This window comes from Pteropus medius, unplaced genomic scaffold (genome assembly GCF_902729225.1).
Source record: "Pteropus medius unplaced genomic scaffold, Ma_sr-lr_union100, whole genome shotgun sequence".
Taxonomy (NCBI): domain Eukaryota; kingdom Metazoa; phylum Chordata; class Mammalia; order Chiroptera; family Pteropodidae; genus Pteropus; species Pteropus medius.
Window position 1 is genome coordinate 16,428,485 of NW_024349800.1, and position 24,701 is coordinate 16,453,185.

Sequence of the window (24,701 nt, forward strand, 5' to 3'; positions counted from 1 at the left end):
TCAGAGAACATCCACAGGCAGGTAGGTGGAAAGGGGTGACTGGAAAAAGTGGCAGTGTGAAATAGGACAAGCTTTTCAGAAAAGTTATTGGTGATACATTTCAAAAATCTAAAAATTATTAGTATGCTTTGGCCCAGTAATTGTACATCAAGAAATCTATCCTAAGGAAAACTCTGAAATATATTTATTTTTATTTTCAGATCAAAGGTGTTACTATAACCTTACTGTAACAAAAATTAAAAATCCAAATTGGAGCATAATGAATAACTATGATATATCCATTCAATGGAATATTTGGCCACTAAAATGAGATTTATGAAAAATTTTACACAGAAAATGCTTTTGTGTTATTTAAATTAGAAAAGAGATAACACTACTAATTGTTTTGCAAAAATGCCACCCTCATACATTAGTCTGGAGAAGATAAATTCCTATAATATTTTAAAAACAATTTAAAATGTCTATTAAAATTTAAAACAAACATTCTCTGGCCCAGATATTTTATTTCTGGGAAGCTTTACTATATAAATAAAAAATCTAATACATATGGCTTCAAGTTTAAGAATATTTATTATATCAAAACCCACAAAACCCTGAAAATAACCAAATGCCCATCAACGAAATAACGGTTGAATAAACTGTAGTACAGCCATATTATGATATGTTAGGTAGCTATTAAATAGAATATGGCAGATCCATATTGACTGACCTAGTGTATGTTCTTCATGTTGTATTATAAAATGAGAAAAAGATGTTATAAAGCATTGTAATATATAATGCCACTTTGTAAAATAAACATATGACTATACTTTCACACGTGTAGATATCTGCACATGATTACATTATAATGGATTAAGACATGGAAGTATACCCATTGGACTAGACCTCATTTGCCTGGTAGAGGAAAATGTGAAGGCAAGGGAAAAAACACAAGCAAATATAAAAATGTATATACTGTAACATTAAACAAATATAGAAAACATAAAATTCAGTCAGTGATATAACTGGCATAGTTAAATTCCAAGGTAAAGTATCCCCAGTAAAAGTTAAGAAGTCAGGATTTGAACCAGAGTCTAACTTCAGAGCCCATGCTCTTAACCACCATGCTATACAGCTACACTAACCATATAACTTATTATCCAAAAGAGATTCTGAGGGAACTATTAAGAAATATGCCCAAACAGGAGGCATAAAATAGGACTGTCCCAGGCAAACCAAAACAAAAGGTCACCGCATCTACAGCTAACTATTATAAAACTTTGATTTGACATTTAGAGTGAAAAGAAAGAAGGAAAAATAGCCAACATTATTTGAGCTTAGTTTTCCTTATAATAAAGAGCCAAGAAGGAATACAAAGATAAGATCATTGATACCACCTGATGACTTGAGAGTTATACTGAAAAATTCTATTTCACTTATAAACTTAATACAAGTCTCACAGAATTTATACATTGATCAATCCTGTGTAATCTAAAAAACAAATTAAAGTTATCACAAACGTCATTGAAATAAAATCTGTAAATACTACTGTTACCTAAGAACATATATTTAAGAAAAATATGCAGAAGATTAATATCATATTTAAAGACAAAGTTCCAAATTTATCAAAAAACAGTAATAAGACTGCTTTTAGGGGTTTCAACACATTCCATTATAGAGACTTTGTGTCATAAACAGCAACTAAATGATATGAATCGGCCCTAAGACTGACTTAGTAAATCTTTAATGCGAGAGTGAGATCCTAAATTCTGATCAACTCTAAAACAACACAAACTTGGTAAATAAGATGAGATAGCTAAATCAAGTAAAATAATTTAACATAACATAATCATAAAGTTCTGAAATTTCATCATAAGTAAAAGCCAAATTACTAATGAGCATAATTACTAACATATTACTAAACTGTTAGTATCTAAAAAGTAACAAGCATACGCCAAGAAAAAAAAAAGACAAGAATGTGTGGCAGTTGGAACACTAAAAATATATCTGTTCCTCATGGTGACAAAACAAGACTAACAATCCTCTCTAGCACAGTGCCAAACAAGTGCCCTATGACAATGAGCATGGGACTCAAATCTGTATCCAGGACCCTCAGGCAGAAATGCTGCTTCACTAGACCCACTTGATTCTGATGGTAGCAGTCCATGGAACACACTGTGAACACTACTGCCCTAGAGCAGTGGTTCTCACACTTCAGCACCGTAAGAATACCTGGTGGGCTTGTTCAAACACAGTTTGCTAGGCCTCATTCCCCAGTTTCTGATTCAGTCAATCTGGGGTGGAACCTGAGAACAGGAAATTGTAACAAGTGCCCAAGTGATGCTGGTCCCTTTGAGACCACTTTGAAAACCACTGTCTAAAAATAATGAAAAGTATAGTACCTGAAAGGGATTCCTCCATCCAATTAAAATATATGTATTTTTTAAAACACAAAGGTAAAATGTAAGTGTCTCTGAACCAATCTATATTTTTACATAAACAATGGCTTCGGTTTTAAAACATAACTCTTATTTTGTTTATAAAGTAATGTGCATATACTGAAGAGTATTTAGAAAAAAAATTGTAAAGAACAACTCATTTCTCAAGAAAAATCACTATTATCATTTTGGTATTTATCATTCCAGTTTATTCCCCTATCCAATTGTGTACATTTTGTTTTCTTATAAAAACTTGTTTTCTTATAAAATTGCTTATAACGAAATGCTGAGGCGGAAAATAAAGATTATAAAAGTATCGTATCGTGGTATTGTTTTATAGTAAAATAATTTTCCAAAGTCACTGAATAAGAATCTGAAGTTTGACTTTTAAAAATTGATATAATTAGAATTCTTGTTTAAAAGTATTTGTACAAAATAAACTTTGTAAGTAGGCTTCCCTTTGCACAGTACCGCGTTAACTGAAACTCATGCATATTGGAACTATGTCCTCACTGCATGATTCCACAGTAACCCTAGTGACTGTGCAAAGCAAGGACATGGTTCTAATATGCCCAAATTTCAGTACCATGAAAAATTAAGGTCCATAATGAAGATTCTAACCCATCAAGAAAAGATGTATTTACTACACATTCTGTTTTAACATAAATGAAAGAGGATGATATGTGTCAGAAAGCTCAACCAAAATATAAGACAATTTTTGGGCACCAATAATCAGAATAAATTTTTCAGTATATTGACTGCATATGAAATTAATTTGTCACAAAATATACACCAACTGCCTGGAACCTAAGACTGTGTTTATAAGGTCAGATATAATTTCTATAAATATTTAAATAAATTTTTTAACCTTAAAAGGTTAGAGTTTATGTTTTAAAGGTCTATGACACATTTTAAAATAAATGGATAAAGAATATTCTGCAATCACAAAGTTTTGTTGAATAACAAAATGCATAATCAATGTCCTTTTACTTCTGATATGCAGAAATATATTATGGCTAGAGAAGAACAGCTTTTTATAGAAAAAGAAAAAAATTAACAAGGTACAGAGTATTAGACAAGTGATTATATGTCATCATAAGGATTTGCTATATACTTTGGCTGAAACATAAGAAACTGCTGAGTTTGGTAGGTCAATTCATATGATTCAACCTAGTATTTTCAAAAAAAAAGGAAAAAACAGGTACTAAAAAGGTACACTGATAATTAACTTTAAGCAAATCATATAATTAACATAAAGGAATTATCACTCAATTACTATATGTCTTAAATAACCAGAACTTAAAATTTACCCTATTTTCTACTTAACATTTAATGTGTATTTCCCCATATATTTATACATTATTCTCATTAAAATAACCTTTAAAGGCAATAAGTTCATGTAAACAAAGCCAAACTAACTGCAAATATTCACTGTATCAATTCATCAACATTGTTTATTAGTAAAGAACAATCCTCAAGTTCCAAACATGTTTTATAAATTAAATAAAAACAGAATTTACCATGTGTACTATATATTTTACTACTTATCCTATTTTACATTAAAAAAAAAAGATGCCTAGAAAAAATTGTAATGATGGTTAAATGGGTAATAGGTTCTATCTCATGCATCAAGCATCATGTCATTTCTAATAAGAATTTAAAATATACAATATCAGAAAATATTTCTAATCAAGATTTTGTCTAGCAGAGGAATAAAATCACAGACCTCTACCTTAATCCTACAATGAAGATTCTCTTGGGCAAAAATAGACGTATTACTAAATATAAGTATTACTAAAAATTACTAAAAATACTTATATTTATCTCTGCTTGTTGGATAGATACTAAATACCTATTAAAACCACCATTAAATGTATTTTTAGGATGAGAAATGATCATTAACAATGAGGAAAAGATAAATAGTAAATCTACCTTTGCAATTAAAACCTGCAAACTCTCCAACTTACCATTCTTGTATATAACCAGAATAAGCTTTTTCCAAAAAAAAAAAAAAAAGACACATAAAAGCATAATTATGCACTGGATTATAACAAAGAGTGGTAGGACTACGCCCAAATGATAATGATTATAAATGACTAAGAAAACAAAATACAATACTATACTAAACTAATTTGTTTATGGTTACAAAGATGAATACAAAATCTGGGTGAAGAATAAATTCTTAGAATTCATGTTTTTTAAAAAAGTTGCTATCACTAATAATTTTTTTGCGCCTGGCAAGTGGCACAAAAATTCTTAATATGGTTGACTTATGTGATAAATACCCTATTGAATTAAATGTATGTTATCAGCACAATCATAAATACTCTGAATATTTTCACATTATTTTCATGAGTTACTAGAATATTACTAACTTTAATTTCTATTTCTTACCAAATCAGCCTATTCTGTAAACTTTTCAGAGGTCTCAGTATAGGGTAATAAAAGGGATTTTCATATACTTTCTGCGGCTACCTCTTACCTCTTCCTTCTTCTAATCTGTGTCTCCTGATTACTCGCTGCCGTTTCTCTTCTTGTCGTAACTGAAGGTGTTCTTCAATGTTAACCCCAGGTACTGGGACAGCTGGATGATTGACAAAATAATATATACAGATACGTGTGTGTGTGTCTGTGTGTGCACCACACACATACATGTGTATATACACATATATAATAGATATAAGAGAACCATATGATATTCAAGAAAGTAAAAGTTAACAAAAATACTGTCTAAAACACAAATTATTTTTACAGCAATAATCTTAGCTAAAAAGAAAAAAATCTCATTCCTTAATTAATGACATACTATCAGTTACCATACAAGCAGTATTGCATAATTAACTATTAATTTAATTTTCTAACATATATCTAATAGAAATTGTTTAAACTATCCAAATTACCGAGTTTAGTAGAATCAAGCAAATTACCTAACAGAAGATCTAAAGGTATCATCTCTTTCACCGCATCAAGAATTCCTCTTTGTCTTGCCTCTTGGCCATCCAACTCTCTTGCACAAGCCTTGCAACATCCACACACAGCACAGCCAGATTCTCCAGAACCACAACCACAGATCCTAAAATAAAAAAAAAGAGAAAAGAATTAACTGAAATCCTTCTACTCTTGCCTTAAAACTCTTTTCTATAACATCTTTTCTGCATTTCTGAGATTAAGTTAAATGAAATCAGGATCAAGATGTGATTTTTAAGAAAAGGTATGAACAGATGAATAACTGAAAACAAAAGTTTATTAAGCATCTCAGAGGCATAGTTGGTATATTTCTACAGAAGGTAACTTATTCTTCAAACATCTTCAAAGATTCTATTAACAAATATTTTCAAAGTGAAGCACCAGTAGCTTTACTAGTAAGTGGTCTGGATGATTTGACTGATAAACGAACAAGCAACCAGACATTTCTATCTACCAGATAAGTGAAGGGAGGTGTGAGCAGCCTTCAATGAATGAGCCCAGCTTGTCAGCTTCTTACATTATGACTCCTTTCTCCTTCCTCTCCTTTATATGCTATCATCTCCCATTTGCTCCTTTCACTACATCTAACCTGTTATTTTTCCTCTTTGACCTTTTCATATCAGTTGTGAAATAAGAGTATGGCATTTGATTATAACATAAAGAAGACAAGAACACTACCAGAAGTTGGTAAGAGGATCAGTGAACAACTATCTTAGCCAGACATTTTATAGATGTAGAAATTGTAGCTTTAACATTATTCGCTGAATCAGTCTTTAAAAACTTTTGACAGCTTTGTTGAGCTTCCAGTTATCCAAATTTGCAGAAGTAAAAGATGAAAGGTCTACCTGGCAGCAGTTCTGAAAGACAGCAAGGTGCCCTGTGAAATTCCTGGCTCTTAAATGCAAGCATTACTGACAGTTTGGAGGGTCACTGACTACAACAGTAAAAACTGACATAATTAATACGCCCTGCTAATTATCTGTAGGCACTATTTAGAAAATAATGTTTAATTCTAAATTTAACTTAAGCTATATAGTCACAACTTTATAATACCTGAAGTCATTTTTAATAGTGCTTAATGTCCTGGCACATATTCTTATGCTGACTTTATTCATATATTCATTTCTGCTTCATTAATAAAGAAATTATTGGACTTAGGTAATATCCATTTAGAGCAATAAATAATTATTGGAAACTGACAGCAAATTTGTAGGGAAAAGCATATAAAAAGAATAATTTCAGGAAGAACCAGAGAATTATAAATTTATTTATGACATTTATCATTTGCTTAAGTTCTGAGATTGGGGACACTTAATTTTAATGGAAATAGCCTGAGAGGGATCCAGGAAGATAAATTTTAACTTTTTTGTAGAAGAAATATTATCCTTTGATAAAGAGAGTCAAAATATTTTTACATAGGCTAAAAATGCAAATAAAATATATTATTTAAAAATCCTAATATTTCAATAGCCTAAAAGGTCTGTTATATATGATCTATTTCACTGTTAGGCCTAGTGTAAACCAGGGAATATACTCATAGGAGATTCAGAAATTATCTGAGAAGAAGTACCTGACTACTAAAAAGTTGTCAAATAGGGAGGTCGGAGGTGGTGGGAGGGGTAGGGGAAGGCTGTCCTCACTTTGGGCTTTTCTTCACAAGATTCTTCTTACTTTCCATAATTAGGTAATGATCATAATTAACCTGATCTTACAAAGAATAGATCTATCATAATACAAAGGTCTATCATAATCAATCTGATATCACAAAGGATACCGCATTATGTTATACTGGCTATAAATGGCAACACAAAAATAAGAATCAAAATTCTCCCCACATTCTAGGGAAAAGGCTGTATTCTGATTCTGCCAAACTCATACATCATCTTTAAAATGACAATATAGGACTGCCCCCCAAAAATAGTCCAACAAAGCATAAAAAGAATGACGATAACAGGTATAAAGCAACTTTAGAAGTGACAGGTCCTAGAACTCCTAAAATTGAGAATGGTAAATTTAATTTAAAAGAAAATTATATATCCCTAATCAAGTATTCTCCATGATAGTTGACAATTCTACTCAGAAAAGATTCTGTTCAACGAAAATGAACAGACATTTTGCATTAAGCAGTCTTAGGAAGAGAATACAAATGAAAGCGCAATCCAAGCTTTGAAGAAGTTTACGACCTGTTTTTAAATAATGTTTAAATTAATCAAATGAAAGAAAAGCAACTTAAATAAAAATGACACCAAACTAGAAATCACTATAATAGAGAACAATTATAAAAATTATAAGCACAAGCCAATATGCCTTTAAGACACAACATAGTAGAATACTCTGGAATATTTTCTACAAATATTTTATTTCCTCAGTATCGATCTTTTTCTTACCCTCCAGGAACTCTGTCTGGACGCCCACTACTGACGCAGCTGGCTCCATAACCCGTACAGTCTCCACAGACAGTGCACACCATGCACTGCTCTAGCTTCCATTTATGCATGCCTGGAGGACACATCATGGACTTCTCATCTTTTTCATCTAGTTCTTCTTCCAGGTCTTCATCCATTGCTGTGGCCATATTTTCAACTCCAAATCCTATTTGATGGATCAATTTATAATTTTTATGTAGATTACTTCCCATGTCTAAAAAACTGATAATTATATTTCCCAATTAAAAATGTGTTAATCCAAGTGAATATGCAAAGGAATGCTAGAATTTAAGAGCAACAAAAATAAAATTTAGGGACCATTAATAAATGCTCTATTTCCATTCTGCAAAAAGAACCAAGGGCAGCAGGAATATCTCTTAGTTATAATTTTCTGTCAATCACACTTTTAATTTTTTCTGATTTTAGTCTCTCTTTTCCATCTTCACAGCCAACACTTTTGTTCAACAGACCGAAGTCCCCTAACCACACTCTAAGCCAAGAGTCCCTCCCCTCCAGAACATCCTCCCACTGCTAGCAATCAGCTACTTAAAACATACTTGATCCTATGACTTGACAATTTACAAAGCTCCAATGTCTTTCCAAGGTTTTTAAAAGAACAAAACTCCTCAGCAAGATACAGTCACACAATGGCTTCCAATTTTTTCCAATCTCATTTCTTCCATGCAAACTACACTCTACCTGAACCTAAATATCCTCTGCTTTCTAAACATCCTGTGTCCTTTCACATGTTCCGGGCCTTTGGTCATTTCTGCTTCATCTGCATGATTCTATCTCATTTACCAGATGCCTTTCTCTACCTCATCTACCAGAGAAACTCCTTTTCAGCCTTCAACAACTCAGCTTAGAAGTCATTTCCTATGAAAGCACTTACCACTTCTTCCAGAGTCACTACTTTCTTAAAACCCGTTTACACCTCGATTATTACTTATTTTTGTTATAATTCCTTCAACCTTTTTTTTTTTTTAAATTATGATTGAACACCTACTATGCCCCAGATATTTCACCTTAAGGCAGAGTCAGCAAAATTTTTCGTAAAGGGCCATACTGTTAATAATTTAGGCTTTGTGGACCACATAAGTCCCTGTCACATTTTTAAAAATAACCCTTTACAAATGTAAAATCCATTCTTACCTTGGAGGGCTATACAGAAACACGCCACTGAGCAGATATGGCATCAGGTTATGGTTTGTAGACATCTGCTCTAAGAACTGAGGACTATGATAATGAGCTACTATAAAGCTTATAACTTAGTGAGAAAGATCCATGATAATCAAATAGCCATATAGAAGAGTATAAATATACAACTATAACAGGATTATGAAGAAACATACAGTGCTACGAGAGCATATAATAAAAGAGAAAATCTGTGGGAATCAAGAAATTATTTTTTATGTTTGTCTTTCCTACTAGACTTAGATCCTCAAAGCCAAGGTTATACCTCGCTCACTTTATCCCTTATTTTAGTCAACCTATTACCACTTATACTTAGACTCAGTATAGGTTTTTCTATTCAAGGAATGAACTCATAGAATATACAGCCTTTTTATTTTATTTTCATCCCTTCTAATCTATGGACAGGCTGGAAAATTAGATAACCAAGTACTAGATAACTACGTATGCCTGGAATTAGAATAAAGCAATAATGAAGAAGGCCTAAATGGCTGTATGTTAAATAACAAAAATAACAATAGTTAAAATACATTGAATACTTATTTGTGCCTAGGTCTACATGTATTACCCATTTAACTATCCCAACAGTACTATTACTATTATCCTCAAATTAATCTCTAAATTCAAAGCAATCCCAATCACAAATGCCAAGCAGAAAAACTGACTTTAATTCTTATGGGAAAAAAGGCCCCAACCTGACTACATAAAGTAAAAATTTATTTAAAAAAAAAAGGAAAATTTGCCATCAAAATTTAAAAATTATATGCAACAAATGAAACATAAATAGATATAAAAAATATGCACGAGTTAGTCAAAGATATTTGCAACACATACAACATAAAAAAACTCCTACAAGTCAATGAGAAAAAGGCAAGCAAAATAAGAGAAGTTTGAAAATACAGTCTAAATCACTACTTATAACCAAGGAAATGCAAATTAAAATAAATATGAGATACCTAGCAATTCTACTCCTAGTTATATACCCCAAAGAAATGTACATTTTCACTGACATTTACTAGAAATGTTCATAATATTATTCATAATAATCAAAACTAGAAACTATTCGAATGTTCACAATCCCAGAAAAGATTTTAAAACTGTTGTATATTCACATGATATAATACTATAATTACACAAAAATGAGAATGAACAATCTATAACTAACTGTAACAACATGGTTGAATCTCATAGGTACAAAGCTGAATGAAAAGAAACCAGACATTAAAGTGTTCAAACTACATTATTACATTTATAAAGTACAAAAGTATGCAAAAGTAACATATGGTATCAACTGGAAAGGACAGTAACTGGAGAGGAAAATAAAGGGGGGTTTCCTGGAGTGCTGATTACATGAATGTGTTCAGTTTGTGAAAATTCACAGAGATGTACACTTATGATATGTATATCTTTCTGCATACATGTTATACTTCAATATAAAAAAACTGCAATGAAATACAATGTCATAGCCCTTACATTGACAAAATCAGAGTCTGTTCATTCCAACTACTTGAGTGATGTGGAAAATCAAACTCTACTGGTAAGAGTATAAATTGGTACAACCTCTTCCAAGAAAAATCTAGCAAAGCTGAAATCTACAACACAGCAATTTCACGAGAGGGTGTCTCACACATGTTTGCCAGAAAACGTGTACAAAGATTTTAAAATTATAATAGTGAAATATTAGAAATAAACTCTTCTCTTAGCAGGAAAATGGATCAACTGTGGTATGCTAGTGGTATGGTGTTTTTACACAGCAGTTAACTTGAATCATCTAGATTTATATGTACCAACATGGACATACTTCAAGCACAACGGTGAGACATATTTTTTTGCAGAAAAATATGAGTAACAGATTAGCACTTATGTTTTACTTTTATGCTTAAAATATATGTGTGATATATTTTACATATAAAATATATAAGAACAAGTAAAAATATAGGAACATGACTGAAATCAATTAAAGTCATGATTGTGGTTAGTTCTGGAGAGAGATGGAGTATAATAATAGGCCTTGGTAGGGGACACAGGACACTAGAATCTTATCAATAATTTTTTTTTTCACTGAAAAATAATAAGATATGGTGGTAGATACACTTTAAAAAAAATATTTTAATATCGGTACTTTTCCTGTTTTCTAAAAGAAACTTTAAAAAATGCCTTTATGTTCTTTATGACTCTGCAGTCTGTATTCATTGTCTTACACTTTTTGCTTGCTTTCTAATTTAATACTTAATAACAGGGGGTATGACTTCTATTAAGTAAAAAATCTTAACAATTTTATTTTGATTATTACAAAATTTGCACTGAGTCCATAACATAGGTGTAAATGTATGCCAAATTTTCATCAAAGTTTCAAAATAATAACTTTATTCACTTCAGAACGCTTATAAAACATAAGCTGAATATATAAGTAGAAAACTAAACCAGTTCTCTCTTCTTTGCCAAGTAGGTATTATCCAAAACTATAGTTCACTAGTTTAGCAAGAAAAAGGTTTCCATTTTAAAATAATTCGCTTCTTGTCTTCTTCTGTTCTTCCTTTAAAAAAAAAAAAAATCAGTACTGCTCTAACAGACTTGCTCTTTTAAAAACTAAAGTATTTTAAATACACAATTATATAAATAAAGAAAAAAATAGTGGGCTCTTGATGTCCTGATGAACTTGTTTTTGTTAATTTATACAAATATTAATCCTGAAACTCATTTGTACCTAAATGCAGTTCAATGCTTAGTTCTAATAATGCTTAGTTCCTATTCTCAAACCCACACAAAATTAAAAACAGAAAACCAGAAACTGGAATGAAAGGTTTAGGATAACATTGATAGCAACTGAAATAAAAATTGAGAGCAAGAATGAAGCAGACACAACTATTCAAAAATAATACCACAACGAGCCTGGATAAATCTCTCACTTCCTTTCAGTAGCCTGAATAGGCACAGAATACAGTGAATAAGGGCACCTACAATTTAGATCTTGATAAAGGGTCAAGTATTCTTAAGGATCATTCTTAGTTGTCACGAACTGATTATATTAGAGGTAAGCAAATGCTGTTAAATAGGAAGGTAATAATTTGCCACACAGACTGCTGCCAACAATGTTTAAAACTGAAAATACAGTATGAAAAGCTAATAACAAAGAGTCTGAAAAGTACACTTTTCTAGAATAATTTAGTCACTAAAAATACTAAAGCAAAAAGATTCTATAATATTTTATATAAAGTTAAGGAGAACATACAAGTAAACAAGCTCATCTGCTCGGAAATTAAAAGTCTAGGTTATATTTGATTATTCCAGTGATATACTGTCAAATAAATAAAAAATTCAGTGGTTTTCCTAATTTGTAAGTATGAAATCAAAGATCCACTTGTTTTGAAAAGAGTAAGATTCTTCGCCATGTGGTTCTGAAAAACTAATGAAAAAACAACACACAGTTTAATGACCACACATTCGATACCTACCTTTCCCGCCCTGGTTCATGGCACCCGTGTCTCGCCCACACTGTCCTTTATTATTGACACCAAATGTCCAAACTTCTCCATTCTTCATTAAAACACAAGTGTGAGCTTTGCCCATAGCCACCTGAGTTACAAAATGGCCCTTCAAGTCTGTTACCAAGCCTATGGGAAAGATATGACTTTGGTAAGAAACAACAAAAAAGCCTTTCTGAGCCTAATACATCACCAATAATGTAAAAGGACCACCTCAATACAGAACTTTTTAGTTCTAGGATAAAATAATCCACCCAAATGGGAAATAAGTGGTCAAAAGACTGGCAGAGTATCAGTAAAATAATTTTGTAATGAAGCTCCAAAACCTTAAAATGTTAGCATCCAATTTGGAACAAATCTTTAATGTGGCATTAGCTCAAGCTAGCTTCTTCTGAATACCTGCTCTGAATGGCAATACCTCTCAGCATTTCTCAGAAGGGTGACTAGTTCTCAAACTTTCCTGGTCCAAGAACAAAGGAGCCTAAAAATCACGTGCTTTTCCTGCTTTGACCTGCCTCAGCAAAACAAAGTAAAACATTTGCCAGAGTATACTGACATAATATTTTTGTAGAAACCTGTGAGATTTTCCAAAGTAGTATTTTTCAATCCTTTTTAACCTACAATGCTTTCTTCCACAATCCAATGCATAGCTAGTTCCTAAACTTGACTAACTGAACAAGTTTCAATCAGCCCTAGCCAAGAGTATTTTAGCAAGCAATAATTATACTGAATATTATTTTTAAACTCTACATTAGCCCTCCCCAAAATTTTGATTCACTCTGATACCAACATAGGCCAACTGAGCATCGAAATATTACCACATTAAGCCAACTCACATAGTGAGTACAGTTCAATATATAATTGCTATAAATGTACAATATATGTCATTTCCTCAGCATGAAACAATCATTTAAACTTCCAATCAGAAACGTCATTAATTCTAGTTTCATTTTTACAAGAAAATTCATAGGCTTTACATATTTACCTCATATAAAAATCTTCCGAATGGGCTGCTGCAATCATTATACTCATTTCTAAGTGCCAGAAAGAAAACTTAGCAACCAAATAAGTTTTTGATGAGTTTTTGAGATCAGAGTTTATAAATATAAAACTCTTTCTCTGGCTAGCTCTATGCTTCATAACCACTATTTAAACTTTTGGTTTCTCTGTCACTCAGTCACTTAAGTAGTTCTGGCAACCCTACCAAGTGCGAGACACTGTGCTGGGCACTGAGGATATAGTAAACATGAGATTCCCTTTCTAACTTCCTAACAGAGGAAGGAAATAAATAATTCATCGAGTATAAATCACTACTTTATGAAAATCATTTCCCTAGGGAACTACCAGGAAGCTGTCACATGAGCATCTAACCGGGTCTAGGGAAAGCTTTCCAGAGAAAGTATAGCTAAAGAGCTGCACTAGCCAAGTAAACCCCATAATTAGCTCTGCATGAAACTAGTGACAGTAGTCTCCACAATAAGACAGGAAAGAAATGTCAAAAATGTAGAGAAGGCATGCTACAAATGTTAATTTTCTAGACATATCTTTGCAACACATAATGTCTAGTACTGGACTTTCTTTACATAACAGTGAAATGTTTAACTTACTTGAGCTATCAGAGTAAATGGCATCTTTTCCAAACATGTATAGCTCTCCATCTTTAGAAATAACAGAACTACTTCCATTATTGCAGGCTGTATACACGACGACCTTTCCTTCCATCTTAATTATCTTTTTAGGTTTATAGGGTTTTGACTGTCGTCTGCTCTTAGCTTAAACAAAATTAAATTAAATTAAATTAAATTAAGGCATCTATGCACCAATAAAAACAATGGTTTGTATATAAAGCCCAAGAAAAAAACATATTATTTGCATTTATGATACATTCATTCATTCATTCATTCATTCATTCATTCTCACAAAGACCTGGGCTTCCCAACATGTCAATTAAAATGAGTAAATATGAAAGCTTCATCTGGTTAATTAATATTCAGGCTATCATTGTCAGATCCACTTCTTGGTAGCATATTAAAATTCACAATGGAAAACACCAATTTTCTAACAAATTTCCGGGAGCCCAATCTCTAGATTAGCTATTTACATTATCAACACTATTCCATATTCATATATATACATATACACACATATGTATATGTGTGTGTGTGTGTGTGTGTGTGTATATATATATATAAAATCCCTTTTTCTCTCAACTTCTACCTCACATGTATTCTTATGCTAGAACTTGAAAAGTAAAATCCATTCCTCATTCATTCAACACATATGTATTAAGTAGATACAGCTAGTCGATGAGAAATTGTAATGAAGGAAAATATACTCATGAAGGGAGAGTGAATAAATTTAAATGTGGATGATTCAAGCAGCCCCTACTCTCAAAAGCTAAATCTCTGGCATGGCAAAAGATAGGAAATATCGATCTTCTGTTCCTTTAGTTCATCCCAGTTCTTGCATACTTTTCAGAATAAAAACATACTGCTGTGCTAGGTATAACTCTGGAACTTAAAATACCATTATAATTTTTCATATAACATGATTTATAGATATATTCTTTACATATATATAGTAACTATGTTATCTGGTAATCAAGCGAAGAAAGAACAATGTTCTTGAATACTAGAAGGAAAAACCGGCTGTGCTGAAGTTTCTGAAATGTGCTAAAACACTTCATGGCTATTTTATGGGATTTCTTTCAGGTAACTTTTATTTATACATGATTTTTACATTAGATGTTGACTTCAAACCTAATCGCATAAGATGCTACCCCATTGTGCTCCGATGTATAAAGTATATGAGAAGTTACAAAAAGAAAAAACACAATATTTTGAGGAAGACTTAACAGAAGTATAGGAAAGATGAGAGATAAACAAATGTTTTATTTTTCATTGCTAAGGAATGTTTGCTTTCATCATAGAGAAATAACACCAAGAACAGTGATCCATAACTGGCATCATTACATAAGGTTCCATAAGGTTTACTTCATTCTGAAAAATATATTCCTTCCAAAATTTTGAGTAACCTAAAATAACATATTGGAATAAATAAGTTTTTAAAAATAACACCAACTGATAAAACAGATGATTAGCCACTTATCCATAAAGCATATAAAAATTCATGAATATGAACTCTAGAATGAAATCAGCAATCACAGTTCTTTAAGGAACAGTACACTACCACCATTAACTGAATATGTCCCAATGTAAAATCCTCTATTAACTTGGTGAGGTTAGTGCTGTTGAAACTGATATACCTTACGTTAATAAGTTCCACCCTATTTTTACTGAATGTCCAGTTGGTCAGTCAACTTACTTGACTCTCCATCTTCTCCTTTACTTGCAGATCCAGTAAAGAATATGCTTCCATCTTCTGCAACTAAAAGGGCGTGAGAGCCATCGTGTCCAACTGAGAAGTGTACGATCTTTGGAGATTTTGTAATTGGTAGCTCAACCCATTTTCCTGCTGAAGGACCACCCTGTTTGATTCCAAGACTCTGATATTTGCCAGTATAATATATCTTATAGATTAAAAAAAAGAAGAAGAAGAAAAGAAAAGAAAAAGAAAAAAAAGAAAAGGAAAAAAAGAATTATGTGCCTTTTGGAGAAGAACACCAGATTTCACATGAGAGAAAAACAAAACAACTTTCATATTTTAGTGAAAAACAAAAATAACGAGAATTCAACTCTTTTTCAATACTATTTGATTTTTGTGAGCTGAGGAGAGAAATAGACATATTTTCCTAAAAGATTTCATAATAGTTCTTTTTCATATCTATTCAGTACACATATAATCTTTCATCTTTCGATCTTATTAAATATTTTATAAGTATCCTGAATAGGTATGAAAAAATATACTTCATAAATATAGTCAAAACTCACAATAGTAGGAAATTCATAAAATTCTCAATTCATTTTCCCCAATGCAAAAAACTCTACAAATATACTGTATTTGCCTAATAGTTTTAATTTTCAGAATTCTTTTAATTACCTCACTTTATCCCCATACCCACTAGATAAGAAATAAGCTTCCATTTCTATAGATTTATCTCTACAATCAATAACCTATTTACACATGGTCCTATTTCCCCCAACTTACAGTCTGTATATTTCTGCTCATTTACAGAAATTTTCAGTGGATGCCCTATTCATCAAAATAAACACAAAATATAAATTTACCCCAACTCAAAAAATTATACAAGTCAAAGCAAATATTTGTAAAAAATATAATATTTTATAAAGTTTATAAAGTTTTACTCTTACAGGTCAATTTTCCAACATATTTCAACGTGAATAAAATTTTACCATGTAGACACAATTTAAATCAAAATTTAAAATGATTTTGTTTAAATATAAGAATTGTGTAAACTCAAAAAATGATTGTACCAACTCTCTCTTAAAGCAGATAATGTTAATTTTTAATCCTAAAAGAGTAATTTAATTTACCTTTCCATTTGCAGTTTTCATTAGTGCAAACTCTCGTCCTGCACCAAGAATTGCTGACTCCTCATCAAATCCTGTACCTGATAATACAACAAGACTGATAAATTCTATTATTTTTTAATATGAATAATTTCAAGCACGACTTCTAACATTTTGAGTGATTAAAGTCAATTCAATTAATATCACTTAAAAACAAGGATGAGAAAATGTCACACGCCTGAATTAAGAAATATATAAACAATAGGTATACGATGCCAAGGAAAGATAAGATTACCATAAGCTTCTTAATTTGTTCCAAATTAGTGTCAGATTAATTTAATACAAAAAATTTTTTAAAGCAATGTCAACAATATCCCTTGAATGAATAATGACAAATTTTTATTGGGCATTTATTAGGTATCAGGCATTATAGAATGCATGAACTTTATCCTATTTGATCCTCACACTATATTGCCTGGTATACAAGTGAACAAATGTAAAGCTTGATGAGGTTGATCCAGACCCTGAGTCATTTGGGCTTGAATAATGCCATGCAAATATTTGAATTAAGGTACTTCAGATTCTCCATTCCATGCTTTTTACTATATAACATTTCATGTCGCTATTTCATAATTCTGAATATATATGTGTGCATATACACACACAGACCCTTATGAATATTTTGAAATTGTAAAAATATAGTAAATAATTATATATGGCACATTTTGTCCAATTATACAAATTACTAATTAGTTTACGGGCTTTTTAAATTTAAAAACTATAATTTCAATTATATTTTTCTATGAGAGAATCACAAAAATAATTAAAATATGCAAAGTAAATCACTAATGTCAAGTTTATTAAATGTAATGAGATAGTCAAAAAAGGTAGGTCTCGCAAAGAATCCCATAGGTTAAAAAATGGCACCGTTAAACCTGCAGTAGCATGGCAAACCAAAATTTAGACCCTCGTGGAAACTAGTGATCCTAATTACTACTATGATACTGCAAGAGTAAATCCATAAAGTCTGAGAAATATTCTGGTTGTCTGTATTTCTGTATCCACATGGAAGATTATTAATCAGTTTGTTAGGCCAATTACCATCTTCACAATCTATGAGATTATTCTATGGCTATCCTGAAAATCTGCTCAAATCAAAATTGAAGGCGTCAGTGAGAGAACTATGTATATGATTGTAGTAACCTTTACAATAGAAGTTTTCAACATTTTAAATAATTGATAAAGATGGAGTATATAAACTAACGTTGTCCACAAGTGTTATCTATAATTCTCATCAAATATAAGCTTATTTTCTTTTGCTCTACTCAAAATGAAAATGCAAAATTATTAGTCCTTTCCTTAAAATGGTGCTCATATAGCATATTCTGTTTAAAGTCCATATTTCCTAGTTATTTATAGATATTAATTCATAAATGTGCTTATAGTAACAGACAGCAAAATAGCTGATAAAATATAAACTATATTGCAGAAAACACAATGCTAGTTTTCAAAAGACTAAAGAACCTAAAAATTAAAATACAGGAGAGAGATTTATTTGGCAATCTTACTTATAATATGCAAGTCCTTTTCCAAATCAAATAGTGAGATGCCACAGGCATGTAAGCATTTTCTGGCCAGTTTAAGTTGTAATTCTTGTTGTAGCACAGGTTCAGTGCTTGTGGCAAATATTCTGACAACAAAGCCATCCTGAAACAAAACATCCACAGTATTATGTTGTGTGAATTGGTCTTTTAAGACTCTATATCCATCTAATAAAATCAATTCATGAGAAAGAGATTTCATTTATACCAGCTCCTCATAATTCAGAGTACTTACATCTCTCGAAGCAGCTATCTGATTAATATATTCTCCATCAGTGAATAAAATATTTTGACCTTCACTGTGGCAATCTGTGCAATAAGAAAAAAAGTAATTATATTATAATATACATAAGTGCATCATTAAAATGACTTTACTCCTCTGAAGTCAGAATGAGAGTTCTCCAAGCAACAAGGATAAACTTAAACTCAAAGGGAGACTGTGCTTTTTAATAAAGAATTACATATTAACAGAAACTAAATAATTCAACTAATACTTATTACATTTAATGCTTACATTTATAAATCTTCCATAATCAAGAACTCAGAGCCCACCTAATTTCAAAAAAATTAGTACTAAATAAAGTCTGATAATAAACATGCATCACAACGAACAAACTATGTTGGTTATAATCATTTCAATACAATCACATGCGATGTAGGCAACACTCTACCTCAGACATACATCACAGTCATTAGTGTCACAGAAAAATACAGATAGACCTAAAGCTTCTGTATTTGAGTCTATGGTGTCCAACTACAGATATCCCTTGCTTTACAAAATATAACTGGTTGTACAGTTTCCATTTAGAAGTTTAACGCTTATTCCCAGAATTTTTAGCATTTAGAATGCTACACGGTCTTTAAATGTTCATCCTTCATAGAACAGACAAATCTATGCTTATGTAGTTATTTTTGTCTGAAAGTACTCATATATTTTGGCTGTAATGCCCCATTTTATCAATATTGTATATATCTGTGGAACAGTGCACTATATACATTGATCGACAGCAAGTACAACTGTAACAAGGGATACCAGTATTACAGAAGGACCACTGGAACGTATGTTAGTGATTGCTACTAAACAACATGAAACTACAAGCAAAATCAACATCTAAGTATAAACTGTATCCTTTTGGGAAAACATATGCTCAGCAAGCAAGTAAAAAGCACACACTTTTCAAAATAACTGCAGAGAACTAGGATGAATCTCTCCATTAATTACAATACCAAAAAAATATTTCATTTCTATTTGCACCTGAATCAACAAAACATAAAATTCTGTTTTTGGAATGCAGTAACGGAACCCACCCAAATAAGCTGGATTACTCTATATCTTTGCCCAGGAGCTTCATACTAGCATACTTCCTTATGATAAATATGCAAAACACAGGCAGACCCTTACCAAATAGAGAATTCAGTGATCACAAACTGGAAATAGAAACTGGGAGACAAGGCCCACTGGTAGCCCAAGAGACTTGGTAATCAAAGAGAGGAGAAATCGAAAGAAAGAGTTCCTAGTCCACTGTACAGAATACAAAGAGGCGCAAGAAAGATGCTTCTCAAGCTCTAAGCAGTAAGATTTTAAACTAAAAAGCAAAGAAGAAAAACTCATTATAATTTCAGATAAATGCAGGTGTGAGGAGTGAAGAGGCGCAAGAAGAGTAGCAAAAACCCTCATGATCTGAGGCAACCTGTCACCAGACATGGGAGAGTGAATGACATAAAGATACAATATAAAAAGTGTGCCAACATATAAAGGCTAAAATGACAAAAATAGGGAAAAAAGCATGTTTTAAGTTCATCAATTATCGGTTGAAAACAACTTATTTATAAACTACACTGTAAGACAAGTTGGAACATGAAGCTCAAGGAATCACCAGATTTATGTCAAGTTTAAACATGGCAATCACTACCATCTATAAACCTGACAACTCATTTCTGCTCCTTCTTGATGGGAAAACTGCAGGGCAGAGCTGCCCCTCATTAGGAGGAAAAAAAGGTAATACTGAAGAAATTGCAGTCCATGTCAAAGAAACAGAAAAATGATAACAGGCTTCTTCGGGCTTGAGGGTAAGTCTTCCTGCTGTGTGATTTCAGAAAGATTTTCTCTTTATCTTTTCTTTATCCATCATGTAGTGTTATAAGACAGCATCTTCAGGAAAATATCGAGCAACATCTTCCAGTTTAAAAGACATCCAACATAGGACTATCCTCCCAAACTTTGGTACATTCTTCACCATGAATATGGTACATATTTATAAAAAACAGAAAGCCACACTTGGGACTGTTAAAAGTCATATTTCACATGTTAAATGATGTAGAGAGATTTAAACTGAATAAGGACATTCACAACTCATTTTTTATCATGGTGGAATAAATACAACAGATATAAGTAGACCATTTGAAAATGGTCTTCTCAGTCACAATCTCTATTAAATGATGAGGGTTTCTCAGAAGTAAATCCTTTATATTAGTATCTATCTGCTCTGGGGTTGGGTTAAGGATTTTCTTCCAAGGTATTATCGTAAAATGACTTGCACAAAGAGCCATAGGATGCTCATTACAACATAATACATATGTCAACATAATACATATGTCAAAAATGTGGAAGAAACTTCCATTCCAATATAGAAATCAATTAAAATATATTTTATAGCATTAAAATTATATTGTGGAAGATTAATGGCCTGGAAATATATTCAAAATAATGAATGAAAAGGATAGGTTATAAAAAACAGAAATATGTTTTTAAATATAAAGCAATATGTAGCATACGATCACTTTTCCTTGTACGAACACATATACATAGGAAAAAGTAAGGATATTCACCAATACGTTGTAGTGTTTATATATGAGGAACTAGGATTATAATTAATTTTGATTTTTTTAATTTATATAATACTTACACAATAAATATGATTACTTTTAATGTGTATATATATGGGGTTACATATTATTTAAAATTTACATTATTATTATTATTATATTATTATTATTAGGACCAGAGATATGGCCCAGGACTTATGATGATTAAAACAAACAAACAAAAAACTTCTGTAGACATATCTGAAAACAGATAGTTACTTACAAAATTGCTTTCAGTTATTTTTTCCAAAGTAGCTTTACACATAAAATGTGGCATTAACCTTAATATAGTGTCATTTACACTAACTTGGATATATCAATGTACAAATAAATGTTTGATGAAGTCATAAAAATTTTTAAAAATTAACGAGCAGGCTCAGAACAATTATTCTTCTCAATGTGATCTTCAGAAGTAGTTCTCTCTCATTTTAAGATGGTCAAGTGCATAGAATATTGCTGCTTACCATAAAATTGATAGGCACATTAAGCATTCAAGATTTTAATAAAAATAAAGCCCTTTAGAATATATTAAAGATATAAGAAAATCCAAAGACCTTACAATAGAGATTATGCACTTGCCCAGTGTTCCACAGAATTAAAGATCTACTGCCTCAGAATTTAGACATCATGTGTTTTGAGTGATTATCAGGTACAAAATTAAAGCACAGTGACCCGTGCCCAAAGTGCCTTATTAGAGAGTACTATTAAAAAGTATAAATGATGGAATCTTTAAAAATTCCTGATCCACCCTGAAATTTTTGCCTCTGAAAACCTTTTAACATAAAGAAGAAAACCCAAAGTGCATTGTTGTTAAAATAAAAATAAACAGAAGGTTCTTTATACCAGGTTATATGACAGCCAGAGTCCAAATTTTATTATGAGCAACAAAATAACATCACCCCACTAAATTCAGCACCTCAAACAGTCTTGGTGGGGTGAAGGTGGGGGATTAGGCTGCAGATGGGCAAAAGTTTTAAATCACATATTAAAATACTTTATACCGTATTTCTGATATCTGTTTTCCTCACATGCATTAACTTTATATAGATTATAAAATGATTTGCATGTCAAGACTTTAACTTATTTGTAAGCAAGCACTATTCCTTGCTAATCATTCTGTACATGTCTAAATGGCCTAACATGCACATCTCTTAAACTGACTGTAAAGAAAACAAAAGACAAGGTGAGTAACATACCTGGTAACATTACAGTACCATCTTGTTCCAGTGTTTCAGGGCTTATTCTTATGGCTGTCATGCTGTGGTTATTCACATCTCTATACAATAAGTAACCCTGATAACAACAAAAGATTTTGCTGTTATGTATTAAAATATTTTTCATTACCAACTCAGCAAAAAATGTAGCCATTCAAGTCTATATTAGTTTTTTGAGGTACAATAATACATCAATATTAAGGTCTAAAATAAAGATTAAAAATACAAGAATATAGGTAAACTTTAACAAGAGGAAGAATTATATCTGGATATCAATCAACCTATTATATTCTCAGATATATATATGACACAACACACAGGACAGTACAAACATTCGGTTCTAAATTATTATGTCACTTGCTAAGTAAATAACAGAAATGACCACTGTTACTTTAACAAATATTTTAAGAAAAAATAACTGAAATATTTAGGTTAATATTTTTAAATAAACAGAGTAGTGGTTTAGATGGAATAATAGACCACTGAACATATTTCAGTAATAATGTATTTTCCATCGCATTATTTCTTAGATAAAATACAGCAGTGGCAAATAAAAATTCAATGAAACATTTTAAACCAGATTAAGTTTTGAGAGACAATTACTGAGAAACTGATATTTATAATTTTAATTTCAAAATCTCCCCAAAAGTTGATATAGCAGGCTTATTTTTCATATAACAACAATAATTTACTTAATTTTCAAAATGTTTTTAAGAATCTTTTACTATTTGATGCTGACAACAAACTGTGAGCTAGGCAAAGGACATCTTTATTCTACGTCCTGCCACGAGGAAATTTGTCTTCACTTCTCAGGAAGGGACAGTATAGAAATAAACACTGGCTCCTTTGTTCATTTGCTGTTCTCCATAGGAAGAGGAGTGAGGTATCTGATGGCTGACATCCATTTGGAAACATTAGTCAGGTGATGAGATCACAACATTAAGAAAGCAACATAGGCCTAGCTCTGTTCTCTTTGGTGATAGTCTGCATGATCTTCCACGCAGATAGCGACTGGAAAGGCCACACACACACTATTCCCAGAAAGTACTGATCTATATGTAGAATAATGAAGTATATGGCAAGAAGCTCTAATTTGGCATCATCACAGCTAAAGTCCCAATTCAGGTTTGCTAACGATAAAGGTGGTCTTCGATTCTCATCTGGAGGCTCATGTAAACAAGAAGCCCAATGGATGACATTTTTATTCCCATTTTACAGCTAAATCATAGAGGATCAAATAAGTTAAGTGAGTTGTTCAAAGTCACACAGCTAGAAAAAAGCAGGGCCAGAACTAAAAGTAAACTTCTTAGGAATTCTAAGCCAATGTTCTTTACACTACAGTATACCACTGCTATAACCATATTATTAAAAATATACCATATCTGTTTAAATAGAGTGATATTATTTACTGATTAAACAAAAATGAACCACATGTTTTAAAAGGTGAAAAAGAAAAGTATAGTTTCTCATAGATATTCTCCTACCTGAGCATACCCTAACCAAGACTTTTTTTCTTTTCTGTTTCTGATGCGAGATGTAGAATTATATATATGGCCCTGCAAAATAACAAAAGTTAGTCTATCAACAGTTTCATAATTAATAACCAATGAAAAATAACACAAATGGATGAATGGCATTTAATGTATATTTCCATTATTATTTTCAAAGAAATACTGTTATATCAAAATTAAATGGTACTCTAAAAATGAAGCTAGAAACAGAACAAATTCAGTGCAGATGTAACTTCCTTTATGATTAAGAACTGTAAGAAATCATATTACCCTAACTGTTCCACTGTATCCAGAGCCTATTTTATATAATCCATCTTTGCATAACAGGTAAAGAAAAAATCCATCATTCTGAAGTAGACACTGATCATCTTCATCGACAGATATTTCTTTTAATGGCCACTTGTGCATTAAAGCTGCTTTCTTAATGCCATTGCTAAACCAGTCCTGAATTTGAATTTTTCCCACCAACACGGCCTGTACACTTCTCTGTAGTGAATTTAGAATCGTTGGCACCTATTCAAAAGGGAAGAAAAAAACAAAAAGACATGGTTAAATGTTCCCAAAACAAAACAGACAAAATATAAATACTTTAGT

At 31.6% G+C, this 24,701-nt stretch overlaps 1 protein-coding gene across 11 annotated transcripts in view; it reads right to left on the minus strand.

The window, feature by feature from the left end:
• Positions 1-24,701, minus strand: part of MYCBP2 (MYC binding protein 2) — a 238,192-nt gene that overhangs the window by 164,027 nt on the left and 49,464 nt on the right. For 10 of the 11 annotated variants that reach the window (XM_039886906.1, XM_039886908.1, XM_039886910.1 and 7 more), the window contains exons 6-17: positions 24,378-24,620; positions 24,081-24,152; positions 22,579-22,675; positions 18,753-18,826; positions 18,485-18,623; positions 16,941-17,017; positions 15,811-16,015; positions 14,094-14,258; positions 12,457-12,615; positions 7,772-7,976; positions 5,345-5,490; positions 4,900-5,001 (exon numbers count right to left, since the gene is read on the minus strand). In XM_039886906.1, the coding sequence (XP_039742840.1) occupies positions 4,900-5,001; positions 5,345-5,490; positions 7,772-7,976; positions 12,457-12,615; positions 14,094-14,258; positions 15,811-16,015; positions 16,941-17,017; positions 18,485-18,623; positions 18,753-18,826; positions 22,579-22,675; positions 24,081-24,152; positions 24,378-24,620 (1,684 nt within the window). The remainder of the gene's footprint in view (positions 1-4,899; positions 5,002-5,344; positions 5,491-7,771; positions 7,977-12,456; positions 12,616-14,093; positions 14,259-15,810; positions 16,016-16,940; positions 17,018-18,484; positions 18,624-18,752; positions 18,827-22,578; positions 22,676-24,080; positions 24,153-24,377; positions 24,621-24,701) is intronic. The other variant, XM_039886905.1, reaches the window with a different exon arrangement.